Source organism: Pristiophorus japonicus, chromosome 2 (assembly GCF_044704955.1).
Source record: "Pristiophorus japonicus isolate sPriJap1 chromosome 2, sPriJap1.hap1, whole genome shotgun sequence".
NCBI classification, from domain to species: domain Eukaryota; kingdom Metazoa; phylum Chordata; class Chondrichthyes; family Pristiophoridae; genus Pristiophorus; species Pristiophorus japonicus.
In genome coordinates this window covers 209,141,458-209,155,763 of record NC_091978.1, presented here as the reverse complement: position 1 = coordinate 209,155,763, position 14,306 = coordinate 209,141,458, and the positions used below count along the sequence as shown (strand labels likewise).

The 14,306-nt window shown below is 46.7% G+C and overlaps 1 protein-coding gene across 3 annotated transcripts in view; it reads right to left on the bottom strand.

The window, feature by feature from the left end:
- The window catches only part of LOC139243617 (protein FAM184B-like), a 418,508-nt gene that overhangs the window by 3,537 nt on the left and 400,665 nt on the right, over nucleotides 1-14,306 (bottom strand). For all 3 annotated transcript variants that reach the window (XM_070870807.1, XM_070870810.1, XM_070870811.1), the window contains exon 15: nucleotides 7,089-7,294. In XM_070870807.1, the coding sequence (XP_070726908.1) occupies nucleotides 7,089-7,294 (206 nt within the window). The remainder of the gene's footprint in view (nucleotides 1-7,088; nucleotides 7,295-14,306) is intronic.

The window sequence follows — 14,306 nt, the reverse complement described above, 5'->3', positions numbered from 1 at the left end:
ACGTTGCTGGTCTCTGTGATTGAGGCTGAAGGCTGGAAGGTTCTGTCAAAGTAATCTTGATGGTGTAAGGTTACTAATCTTCAGAAAAACGCAGACCATGAACCAAAAAAATTGATAGATCCAAGCTTTTTGAATTAAGCTGGACAATTAAGAACATTCTGTGGTCAAGGACATAAAACTGACTTCATGCATAACAACAATGGAGTTGTTATGTGAGGCTTTGAACTTGATTGACCAGGGTGGGGAAAACAGCCACTGGAGACAGCAAGTCTGTAATAAGACCAGACAACAAAGGACCCCCACGAAATTCAAATTTTTGGATAACAACATTCAGCATAAGGAGATATCTTTTGCAATGTTGACTCCATGTGCAAATTAGTAGCCATTCAAACTCATCACCAAACAGTTAAACAGATTACCACATCGATAATCGGATCTTGCCCCAGTAGGAAACTTATTCAAAACCTGGATATAAATATACAGACACAGACACACAAGCAAGTTACACAGGAAGAAACAGAAAGCAGGCACGGAAGGAAAGGAACAGGAGCTGCAGAGAATGGCCAGAAGACGAACCAACAGGTCACAGAATCAACGGCCATGAATCTCTGGTGATTGTATGTCTAAAGTCAAATTTCTCTCAGCAGTCTAGTCCTGTAGTTTTAGTCGTTTTTTGTTGCGTAAGGGTTAAGCCTAAGATTTTGTGCCACGTATTGTCCTTTCCCACTATAAGTTCCGAGGTCGAAGAATCAGAGTAGAGTGACCAAAACACCCTGCAATGGGTTGATGTGGTGCATCCTGTAGATTTACATATTGGTGCCAAAGTGTATTGGTGATGCAGGGGCAAAAAAAGGGATGAGTTCCTACGAAATGAATTTAAGGAGCTAGGAGCTAAATTAAAAAGTAGGACCTCAAAAGTAGTAATCTCGGGATTGCTACCAGTGCCACGTGCTAGTCAGAGTAGGAATCGCAGGATAGCTCAGATGAATACGTGGCTTGAGCAATGGTGCAGCAGGGAGGGATTCAAATTCCTGGGGCATTGGAACCGGTTCTGGGGGAGGTGGGACCAGTACAATCCGGACGGTCTGCACCTGGGCAGAATCGGAACCAATGTCCTTGGGGGAGTGTTTGCTAGTGCTGTTGGGAAGGAGTTAAACTAATATGGCAGGGGGATGGGAACCAATGCAGGGAGATAGAGGGAAACAAAAAGGAGGCAAAAACAAAAGACAGAAAGGAGATGAGGAAAAGTGGAGGGCAGAGAAACCCAAGGCAAAGAACAAAAAGGGCCATTGTACAGCAAAATTCTAAAAGGACAGAGGGTGTTAAAAAAACAAGCCTAAAGGCTTTGTGTCTTAATGCAAGGAGTATCCGCAATAAGGTGGATGAATTAACTGTGCAAATAGATGTTAACACATATGATGTGATTGGGATTACGGAGACGTGGCTCCAGGATGATCAGGGCTGGGAACTCAACATCCAGGGGTATTCAACATTCAGGAAGGATAGAATAAAAGGAAAAGGAGGTGGGGTAGCATTGCTGGTTAAGGAGGAGATTAAGGCAATAGTTAGGAAGGACATTAGCTTGGATGATGTGGAATCTATATGGGTAGAGCTGCAGAACACCAAAAGGCAAAAAACGTTAGTGGGAGTTGTGTACAGACCTCCAAACAGTGGTAGTGATGTTGGGGAGGGCATCAAACATGAAATTAGGGGTGCGTGCAATAAAGGTGCAGCAGTTATAATGGGTGACTTTAATATGCACATAGATTGGGCTAACCAAACTGGAAGCAATACGGTGGAGGAGGATTTTCTGGAGTGCATAAGGGATGGTTTTTTAGACCAATATGTCGAGGAACCAACTAGGGGGAAGGCCATCTTAGACTGGGTGTTATGTAATGAGAGAGGATTAATTAACAATCTCGTTGTGCGAGGCCCCTTGGGGAAGAGTGACCATAATATGGTGGAATTCTGCATTGGGATGGAGAATGAAACAGTTAATTCAGAGACCATGGTCCAGAACTTAAAGAAGGCTAACTTTGAAGGTATGAGGCGTGAATTGGCTGGGATGGATTGGCGAATGATACTTAAGGGGTTGACTGTGGATGGGCAATGGCAGACATTTAGAGACCGCATGGATGAACTACAACAATTGTACATTCCTGTCTGGCATAAAAATAAAAAAGGGAAGGTGGCTCAACCGTGGCTATCAAGCGAAATCAGGAATAGTATTAAAGCCAAGGAAGTGGCATACAAATTGGCCAGAAATAGCAGCGAACCTGGGGACTGGGAGAAATTTAGAACTCAGCAGAGGAGGACAAAGGGTTTGATTAGGGCAGGGAAAATGGAGTATGAGAAGAAGCTTGCAGGGAACATTAAGACGGATTGCAAAAGTTTCTATAGATATGTAAAGAGAAAAAGGTTAGTAAAGACAAACGTAGGTCCCCTGCAGTCAGAATCAGGGGAAGTCATAACGGGGAACAAAGAAATGGCGGACCAATTGAACAAGTACTTTAGTTCGGTATTCACGAAGGAGGACACGAACAATCTTTCGGTTATAAAAGGGGTCGGGGGGTCTAGTAAGGAGGAGGAACTGAGGGAAATCCTTATTAGCCGGGAAATTGTGTTGGGGAAATTGATGGGATTGAAGGCCGATAAATCCCCAGGGCCTGATGGACTGCATCCCAGAGTACTTAAGGAGGTGGCCTTGGAAATAGTGGATGCGTTGACAGTCATTTTCCAACATTCCATTGACTCTGGATCAGTTCCTATGGAGTGGAGGGTAGCCAATGTAACCCCACTTTTTAAAAAAGGAGGGAGAGAGAAAACAGGGAATTATAGACCGGTCAGCCTGACATCGGTAGTGGGTAAAATGATGGAATCAATTATTAAGGATGTCATAGCAGTGCATTTGGAAAGAGGTGACATGATAGGTCCAAGTCAGCATGGATTTGTGAAAGGGAAATCATGCTTGACAAATCTTCTGGAATTTTTTGAGGATGTTTCCAGTAGAGTGGATAAGGGAGAACCAGTTGATGTGGTATATTTGGACTTTCAGAAGGCGTTCGACAAGGTCCCACACAAGAGATTGATGTGCAAAGTTAGAGCACATGGGATTGGGGGTAGTGTACTGACATGGGTTGAGAACTGGTTGTCAGACAGGAAGCAAAGAGTAGGAGTAAATGGGTACTTTTCAGAATGGCAGGCAGTGACTAGTGGGGTACCGCAAGGTTCTGTGCTGGGGCCCCAGCTGTTTACACTGTACATTAATGATTTAGATGAGGGGATTAAATGTAGTATCTCCAAATTTGCGGATGACACTAAGTTGGGTGGCAGTGTGAGCTGCGAGGAGGATGCTGTGAGGCTGCAGAGCGACTTGGATAGGTTCGGTGAGTGGGCAAATGCATGGCAGATGAAGTATAATGTGGATAAATGCGAGGTTATCCACTTTGGTGGTAAAAACAGGGAGACAGACTATTATCTGAATGGTGACAGATTAGGAAAAGGGGAGGTGCAAAGAGACCTGGGTGTCATGGTACATCAGTCATTGAAGGTTGGCATGCAGGTGCAGCAGGCGGTTAAGAAAGCAAATGGCATGTTGGCCTTCATAGCAAGGGGATTTGAGTACAGGGGCAGGGAGGTGTTGCTACAGTTGTACAGGGCATTGGTGAGGCCACACCTGGAGTATTGTGTACAGTTTTGGTCTCCTAACCTGAGGAAGACATTCTTGCTATTGAGGGAGTGCAGCGAAGGTTCACCAGACTGATTCCCGGGATGGCGGGACTGACCTATCAAGAAAGACTGGATCAACTGGGCTTGTATTCACTGGAGTTCAGAAGAATGAGAGGGGACCTCATAGAAACATATAAAATTCTGACGGGGTTAGACAGGTTAGATGCAGGAAGAATGTTCCCAATGTTGGGGAAGTCCAGAACCAGAGGTCACAGACTAAGGATAAGGGGTAAGCCATTTAGGACCGAGATGCGGAGGAACTTCTTCACCCAGAGAGTGGTGAACCTGTGGAATTCTCTACCACAGAAAGTTGTTGAGGCCAATTCACTAAATATATTCAAAAAGGAGTTAGATGAGGTCCTTACTACTAGGGGGATCAAGGGGTATGGCGAGAAAGCAGGAATGGGGTACTGAAGTTGAATGTTCAGCCATGAACTCATTGAATGGCGGTGCAGGCTAGAAGGGCCGAATGGCCTACTCCTGCACCTATTTTCTATGTTTCTATGTTTCTAAATTGTTCTGTACTAGTTAGTATCGAGCTTTTCAAATTTTATGGTTGTATCCATCCATGTGAATAGTAAGTAATACCGAAACAAGCACTCTACTCTGAACTATGTCATGGCAAGCGAGTCCCAGGAGGGCACAGAAAACACTTCAAGGACACCCTCAAAGCCTCCTTGAAAAAAGGTAACATCCCCACCGACCCTTGGGAATCCCTGGCCCAAGACCGCTCAAAGTGGAGGAGAAGCATCCGAGAAGGTGCCGAACACTTGGAGGCTCTTCACCGGGCGCACACGGAAGCCAAGTACAAACAGCGGAAGGAGCGTACGACAAATCAAGCACCCCACCCACCCACCCGTCCCTCCAACCACCATCTGCCCCACCTGTGACAGAGACTGCAGGTTCCACATTGGTCTCATCCCTTAGAACTCATTTTAGTGTGGAAGCAAGTCATTCTCGAATCCGGGGAACTGCCTAAGAGAGAAGTAATCCATCACACTCCTAATTTCAGTCTTGTCGATGACAGAAAGGCTTTGAGGGGTCAGGAGGTGAGCCACTCAACAGAGTACCCAGTCTTGATACCTTCTCTTATAGCCACAATGTTGATATGGCTGATCAAGTTCCACCTCTGGTCAGTGGTGCACCTGCCAATCCCCAAGATGTTGATGATGGGGCCTCAATGATGAAGGCCATGGGAAGATGGCTGGATTTTCTCGCTTTTGAAATAGCCATTCTCTGACAATTATTTGGCAAGAATTTTACCTGGCACCTGTTAGCCCAAGTCTGGATGTTATCCAGGTCCTATTTTAGGCTGTCCTGTGCTGGTCAATATCAGAGGAGTTGTGAATGGAACTGAACACCACAAAATTCTCGGCAAACAGTTCCATGACTTAAATTTCTGTGGCGAGTTTAATTGGCAATTAATGTGCAAATGCTGCAACTGCATGGAAATCACAGGGAAGTTGAAGGCGAGATGCTATTTTCGTAATTCACGGGATATCTCTTCCTCATCACAAGTTGCGAAGACCATTGGTGAAGCAGCTGAAGATGGTTGTGTGCAGGACAGTTCTCTAAGGAACACCTGTGGTGAAGTCCTGGGGTTGTAATAATTGGCAGGGGGCACTTGTATTGTATGTTTTAGTGCCAAAAATTTTTTAAAAAAAACATAAAAATCACCAAAAATAACAAAGAAAAACAAAAAAAGGGCACATGAAAAGTGTTAGGAGTGTCCCCCAGATTGGGGGGCACTTGATTTAATGTTTAATTTTGTTTACTCCAAAAGAGTTGTAATAATTGGCAGGAGGCACTTGTATTGTATGTTTTAGTGCCAAAAAAAAGGGGGAAAAAAACACAAAAAAAACTCAAAAAGGCACTTGTTTACTGTTTGTAGTGTCCCCCAGATCAGGGGGCACTTGATTTAATTGTTTAATTTTCTGTCCAACAAAAAGAGTTGTAATAATTGGCCTCTGACAAAACTAACCACCTTCCTTTGTGCCAGGTAGTACCCCAGCCACTGAAGGTTTTTGCCTTTGAGCCTTATTAACCTTAGTACTGCTTTGGCTCCTTGGTGTCATACATGATTTGAATGCTGCTTTGATTTCAAAGGCAGGTATTCTCACCCTCTTCTGGCATTCAACTATTGTGTCAATTTCTGGATCAAGGTTGTGATGAGGCCCAGAACCAAAGTGGTTCTGAGCACTGGTGAGTAGGTGCCACTTGATAGCACTGTTGATGACTTCTTCCATCACTTTACTGATGATTGGGAGGATGCTGACTGGGTTAAATTTATCCGTTTTTTGGTGGATGGGACATACTGAGCAATCTTCCACATTGTCAAGTAGATGTTAGTGTCATATCTGTACCGGAACAGCTTGGCTAGAGAGGTGGCTAGTTCTGGAGCACAGGTCGTCAACACGTTTGCCTGAAAATAGTTGCAAGCATTTCAATCTTCTCTTTCACTCATGTGCTAGACTTCAGTTTGATTGAGGTGGGGAGCAGCACAAGAGAGCACTTGATTAGCTGAAATGTTGTATTCTTGAAACTGCAACAAATCATAGCTAAACATGCATGGCATGTAATGATCACTACATAGCAAGCAGGAAAGAAAACTTCAAAATAGCTTCCAATCAAACATTCAGTTGGCAAACAGCTACCAATAGCAAGGACCAAAAAGCCAATTAATGAAATAATTCCAAGTACTTTTTGAACATTCATTTGGCAACCATTTTGATTTTTTCATGAAGCTTTGGAATTACTGCTGAAAATAAGATACGCAAGATAAAAAGGCATAACAAATTACAAATCAATGATTAAACTTTCCTATACATTTTTGTGATTGAAATGTCTCCAAGTCATTTTCCATCAGTAGCCTATATTGTCTGACAATACTGAATTTTTAGTTCGAGAGTTCTGACAGCCATCAAGTTCAGCTGAAGACAGCCAGCAAGCAAGCACGCTGCAGCTTCCAGCAGGCAATTACACTTGTAACTGGCAGAAATTCTTGCATGACTGACAGCATGATTCTCCTTGAGCACCACCATCAATTTAAAAACTCCCTGTCTATGGCTTCAATCTTGCCTCTAATTAATGCTGCCCCTGCTCACTTGCCCTTCTCTATCACTCCTGAAAAAATTTACAGCTGGAAATGGTTTCAGCCAAGTTTGTCAAGGCTACAAAGTCCTATGCCTCCACTAGTGTCTCTAGTTCCCTGGCTATTTGTAATGCTCTGCATATTTGGATATAAACACTGCAACCCTAACACTTGACACATTTTTCTACTGTACAATAACCACATACACATTTAATGCAAACTACTAATAGGATTTAAAGATTTTTTTTAAACTACAGTGCATTATTACCTTGGGGCTGGATTTGATGACATGACTTGTAAAGGCTGATAGAATAACCTTGGTGTGCTGCTGAGGCTTTGGTCCAGGCTTGGAGATTTAGTCATCGGTGGAAATTTATTGATTGGACTTGATTCAGAGCTTAGAAAGCTTTTTTCATAGGAACTCAGGTTTGGAACACTGACCACCCGGACTGGTAAGTCTTCTGTTCTCTTCTTCTAAAGTACAGGATCATAAACAAGGGAACGTATTAAATTGTATTAGTTACTGCTTGCAAGAAAAGTATTTTAATGGCCCAGATTTTGCTGAAAGAACAGTGGTGTCTGAACAACACATACCGTTATTAATGTGCAAATCGGGCAGCAACTTGTTCACCAAGGTCCCTGATACCCTGTTGCCCTCGCTGTGCCATTATTAGCTCGCAGTTCCAGCAACTTTGTGGGCAATTTTCTGTTAAACCTAAACATATGCGAACAAGTCTAACTAACTAACAGGCCATGGCGAGAGATGGCCCAATGTATTTTAAAATCTAAATTACAAGCTTAAACGGTTAGGTAAATTTAAGGTCCCATGATTGATGGGTACTTATCGATCTAGCTCCTTCCTGGCCCTCAATAATTTTACTTAATTATCAATGAAGCCCTGTAAAAATGCATATTGAGTAACTGGGGTAGACTCGATGTGCTGCTGGGATATTCTTGTCACTATATTCACACCAGAGACACCATCTCTCTTTGCCTGGTTAGTGGAGATCAATCATATTTAAATTTTACTGAGGTCGTTTCAAGTGTCCCCTAACTAGCAACTGCATGAAATTAGAACTACTACCCAACCAGTGATTTCACTGGAGCATCAGGAAAGGGTGATTTACATTTTCAATGTGGTGGCCTGCACAATAAAGAAGGAAAAGGCCCATGCATCTGAAAACTTGTGAAATCCACAGTTGCTGAAAACAACTGCATGTGTGGTCGAGGAGCAGAGAATATGTTTACACAGGTAATATAGGACTGGAAAAGACTGCATTTCCTCTGACTGATCTCAAAAGTTAAGCCCTCAATCATCAACTCCCTTGAATGTCTCACCAATTTTCCCTTAAATTCTTTCCGCACTATCTTCCCCCACTACCGCCATGTGCAGTACTCATTCTCTAAGATCATCCTCGTGGCCACTGTGTTAGCATAAATGTGGTGGAAGGGGAGAGAACTTCCACATCATCATCATCATAGGCAGTCCCTCGAAATCGAGGAAGACTTGCTTCCACTCTAAAAGTGAGTTCTTAGGTGACTGAACAGTCCAATACGGGAATTACAGTCTCTGTCACAGGTGGGACAGACAGTCATTGAAGGAAAGGGTGACTGGGACTGGTTTGCCGCATGCTCCTTCCGCTGCCTACGTTTGTTTTCTGCATGCTCTCGGCAACGAGACTCGAGGAGCTCAGCGCCCTCCCGGATGCACTTCCTCCACTTAGGGCGGTCTCTGGCCAGGGACTCCCAGATGTCGGTGGGGATGTTGCATTTTATCAAGGAGGCTATGAGGGTGTCCTTGAAACGTTTCCTCTGCCCACCTTGGGCTCACTTGCCGTGTAGGAGTTCTGAGTAGAGTGCTTGCTTTGAGAGTTTTGTGTCAGGCATGCGAACAATGTGGCCTGCCCAACAGAGCTGATCAAGTGTGGTCAGTGCTTCGCTGCTGGGGATGTTGACCTGTTCGAGGATGCTAACGTTGGTGCGTCTGACCTCCCAATGCAGGGGATTTGCAGGATCTTGCGGAGGCATCGTTGGTGATATTTCTCCAGCGATTTGAGGTGTCTACTGTACATGGTCCATGTCTCTGAGCCATACAGGAGGGCTGGTATCACTACAACCCTGTAGACCATGAGCTTGGTGGCAGATTTGAGGGCCTGATCTTCGAACACCCTCAGGTGGCCGAAGGCTGCGCTGGCCCACTGGAGGCGGTGTTGAACCTCGTCGTTGATGTCTGCCCTTGCTGATAATAGGCTTCCAAGGTATGGAAAGTGGTCCACGTTGTCCAGGGCCGCGCTGTGGATCCTGATGATTGGGGGGCAGTGCTGTATGGCGGAGTCAGGTTGGTGGAGGACCTTTGTCTTAAGGATATTTAGTGTAAGGCCTATGCTTTCGTATGCCTCAGTGAAGATGCTGACTATAACTTGGAGTTCAGTCTCTGAATTTGCGCAGAGGCAAGCATCATCCGCGTACTGTAGCTCGACGACAGAGGATGGGACAGTCTTGGATCTGGCCTGGAGACGACGAAGTTTGAACAGGTTCCCACTGGTTCTGTAGTTTAGTTCCACTCCAGCGGGGAGTTTGTTGACTGTGAACTGGAGTATTGCAGCGAGGAAGATCAAGAAGAGGGCGCGATGACGCAGCCCTGCTTGACCCTCGTCCGGACGTGGATTGGGTCTGTGGTGGATCCATTGGTCAGGATCACGGTTTGCATGTCATCGTGGAGCAGGCGGAGGATGGTGACAAAGCTTTGGGGGCAGCTGAAACAGAAGAGGACGCTCCATAGTCCCTCGCAGTTGACAGTGTCAAAGGCCTTTGTAAGGTCAAAGAAGGCCATGTATAAGGATTGATGTTGTTCCCTGCATTTTTCTTGCAACTGTCGCACCGTAAAGATCAAGTCCGGTGTACCAAGTAGTGAACAAAATCCGCACTGTTACTCCGGGAGGAGCTCCTCAGCCACAGGAAGAAGACGGTTGAGGAGGATTCTAGCGACGACTTGTTGCATATGCAGACTATAGATATACTCTCTGTGTAGTCACTGTATAGTTGCAAAAGATGGAGACTTGTTACCTGATGTACTGTCAATAAGGTTTACACTGTGTGTATACTATGCTGGCACCACTAGAGGGTACAACTGGTGGAGACCGGGGTTTTCTGCCCCTGTGGCAGAGGCTATCCACCAGAGGGCACTGCGGCGGGAGACCTGAGGGTCACCTATCTAGGTGTGCATGGCCCAGTATAAAAGGCTGCCCACCATGCTTGTGCCTCACTCTGGAATTACGAATAAAGGACCAAGGTCACTACAGTTTGAGTACAACACATTGCCTCGTGGAGTCATTCATAAATGCATTACAGACATAACAACTGGCAACAAGAATATGGACTTTCACGTGATTATGACTATCTTTGGCACACTAAAAGACTTCGCAGAGGGTGATGATTAGGATGCCTTCACGGAAAGGCTCGAGCTATATTTCGTGGCAAACGACCTGGCAGGGGAGAAGGCCATATTGGCGGAGAAGCGCAAGGCTATACTGCTAAGCAGCTGTGGGCCCGAGGTCTACTGCCTCGTCAGGGACTTGCTGGCACCCACGAAGGCCAAGGATAAGACATACGATGAGCTGACTGAACTAATTCGCGACCAACTAAAACCAAAATAGAGCATCCTCACGGCCAGGCACAGATTCTACACTCACCGCAGATCTGAGGGCCTGGAGATCGCAAAATATGCTGCCGACCTCAGGAGACTTGCGGCATCGTGTGATTTTGGTACACACCTCAGCGAAGCATTGCGAGACATCTTCGTTATAGGAATTGGTCACGAGGGTCTCCTTCACAAGCTATTATCTGCCGACACCACAGTCAACCTGCAGAAGGCCATCAGCATCAGTCAGGCATTCATGACCTCGACCTGCAGCACCAAGCAAATCATTCATCCTGTGGACTCAAACCCAGCAAGTACTGTACACAGAATAGTGCCTTTCACAGACAAGACTGTAGAATGTGGCAGAGGGCAGAGAGCACAGACCTCAGGGTTCCAGAACTCAGAGTCCGCCGAGGGGTGGTAATCGAGTAACACCATGCTGGCGTTGCGGAGGAATCCATAGGGTTCACCAGTGTCGGTTTGCTGAGTACGTATGCAAAGCCTGTAACACGAAGGGCCACCTCCAGCGTATGTGTAAAAGAAATACGACTCACCGTCTAGCAGAGGAGTCGGTAGATGACTTTGAATCTAGCGGGGAGTATGATGATTTGGCCAGAGAGGCAGCTCAGCCCCAAGAAAAAGTGTATGGAGTGTATACCTGCACCACCGATTGTCCTCCAGTGAAAATGAAAGTTGAGATAAACTGCGTTCATGGAAGTGGACACGGGAGCGAGCCAGTCAGTGATGAGCCAGGATGCCTTTGAGAGGCTATGGAATGAGCTGGTTCCAGTACAGGAAAAGTTGCGCACCTACACCAAGGAGCTGATCCCAGTCCTTGGTAGTGCGGATGTAAGTGTAACCCATAATGGCGTGGTGCACAAGTTACCTCTGTGGATTGTTGTAGGTGATGGTCCAATGCTACTCGGAAGAAGGTGGATGGGGTAGGTCCAGTGGAAATGGGAAGACCTCTTCACTCCAGCAATCGATGTCCCCCGTGCTCAGAGGCAGAGCAAAACCTCACCTTCGCTTGGGCCAGGAAACAGAGAACAGACCAGCGCAGCACCTGAGGCCCAGACCGTCCATCATGATTGCGTGGCAATGATCCGACCAGAACCACCTAAAAGTACCTTCCCGGCTCCAGTGGCAGGACTCCTGGGGAGGAAGGTAGAATTCACAGGCACTCTTCCAACTTTTGTGGCAGAATCGCGGGAGAGAAGGATCAAGGCAGTCGACCTCGAGGACAGAGACAAGATGGCGTCCCTGATGCAGCGAGGTGCAGCGTGCCTGAAAAATAAATGGCCATAGCCATATCACGATGAGCAATGCTGAGGGACCAACACGTGGTGTCTAACAAAGGATTTGGTTGGGGTAAAGCCAGCAGGTTTCTCTTAAAGGAGACCTGTAACCAACTGAACTTAAAGAGACATTGTATGCATGGCAATCAATGTAACGAACCAATTAAGATTGTGAACCAAATGTTGTTGCGAGATGTAGGTACTATTCCGAATGTAAAGAACAAAATGTCGTTGCGAGATGTCGGTACCAGTCCTAATGTAAAGAACAAAATGTTGTTGCGAGATGTCGGGAATAGAGTGTCCCCAAAAGTAGCAAGCAAGTGAATTCGGGAGGGTAAAGGCGCTGGCCCGGCCCCAGGTCTATCCCACACTGCAGGCATGCGATGGCACTATTCATCATGGACCTGGAAACAAAAACAGCGCCAATACGCACAGTCGGCTGCCGTTGCCCACCACCCAGGTGGAGACGGCGCAGACCCCAGACCCAGTCGCTACCTCGGCCATGTCCAGGAGCGAAAGGTCAGAACCAATGAGTTCCCCAAACGAGACATGGAACAGCCAGGTTCCCAACACCGTTAGAGAGCGGGCAGAAGATTCTGCAGCCCTCAAAGGAGGACAGGGAGGCCACACACATCTGTGGCTCTGTCCACCACTTGGCAATGGCAAAGGCCCTGAGTCCTGGCTAGGTGAGTGAACCAAGCCCACCCTGCTAGCAGGGGGCGCAGCGCCGCTATCAGACGACTAGGACCCCGTCTGGTTGCTCTGGAACCTGCGTCCTCGCATACCTGTACTGCTACCTCAGTACTTACCATGACGGAACCATGAATGCAATCTACCCAATCCTGGCGCACAACCGCAAAACGTAACGAATGTAAGTCAATGAACCAAGGTGTCACGATACAAACTGTAACTTCCTCTTTGTACTTGCACTGTGTCTGATCCTGTCTCTTAATGTAATGAGCCAGCTGCACGATCTCGCTGTGGGGGGTGCAGGAAATGGATATATATAGCCATGGACACACACTTGGATCACACGCACAACCCACTGGAACCTCCACTGCATCATCGAACCATCCAAATTGGTAACTACTACCCAACATTGTGGCAAAAGGACTTGGGGGTTAACAGGGAGAGAGCCAAGCCAAAGCACAGCCAAGGTGCAAGGGCTATTGGTACATATGTCTGGGGAGAGCTAAGCCAGAGCACATAGTGCAAAAGTAATCGGCACAAAGGAGTTGGGGGAGAGTGATGTAATATATGCAGACTATAGATATACTCTGTGTAGTCACTGTATAGTTCCATAAGATGGAGACTTGTTACCTGATGTACTGTCAATAAGGTTTACACTGTGTATATACTATGCGGGCACCACTAGAGGGTGCAACTGATGGAGACCGGGGTTTCCTGCCCCTGTGGCAGAGATTGTCCACCAGAGGGCAGTGGGAGACCTGAGGGTCACCTATATAGATGTGCAGGGCCCAGTATAAAAGGCTGCCCACCATGCTTGTGCCTCACTCTGGAGTTACAAATAAAGAACCCCAAGGTCACTACAGTTTGAGTACAACACATTGCTTCATGGAGTCATTCAAAGTGCATTACAGACATAACACAACTTTCCCAGAGGCTGCTAACAGGGAGATTCCTCTGTAATTGCCGTAGTCAGACTTGTCCTCTTTTTTAAAGATGGTCACGATTATTGCATTTCTGAGATCTCCCAGCATGCTCTCCTCCTTCCAGATGAGAGAGATGAGGTCATGCATTTATGCCAATAGTGCCTCTCTGCCATACTTTAGTGCCTCAGCGGTGATGCCATCTGCTTTGTTGTTCTTGAGCTGGCCCGATGGCCTTTTCTACCTTGTGTAGGGCTGGGGTTTTGCTGAGATGGTGGCGGGTAGCATGCTGTGGGATGGAGTCGAGGACACTCGCGTCGAAGGCAGAGTCTCGGTTAAGGAGATCTTCGAAGTGCTCCTTCCAGCAGATCCTGACTGTCTCGGTATCCTTGATGAGTGTCTCCCCGTTCTTGGCCAGCAGTGGGGTGGGGCCTTAGGTGCTTGGGCCGTAGGTGGCCTTGACTGCGGTGAAGAATCCTCACACAACATAGCTGTCGGCCAATTGCTGAATTTCCTGTGCTTTCTCCACCCACCATCTATTCTTTAGGTCGCGGATTTTTTGTTGGACCTCGACCTTAAGCCGTCTGTAATGCTAGTTTGCTGCTTCCGAGTTGGGTTGTTGTTTTAGGTTCCAAAATGCCCTGCGCTTGCGATTTATTAGCTCTTGGATCTCCTGGTCATTCTCATCAAACCAGTCCTGGTGTTTCCTGGTTGAGTGACCGAGTGTCTCTTCGCAGGCACTGATTATGGTGGCCTTGAGGGCAGACCCAAACGCTGTGGGCATTCTGCGTCTCGGGGTTATCAAGGGCCGGGTTAGCAGTGAGGCGCTGGCTGTATAGGGCTCTCTTAGCTGGGTCTTTGAGTACCCCGGTTTTGGGGCTATATTGACGTTGCTGATGGAACGGATTAGGCGGTGATCCGTCCAGCAGTCGTCAGCTCCT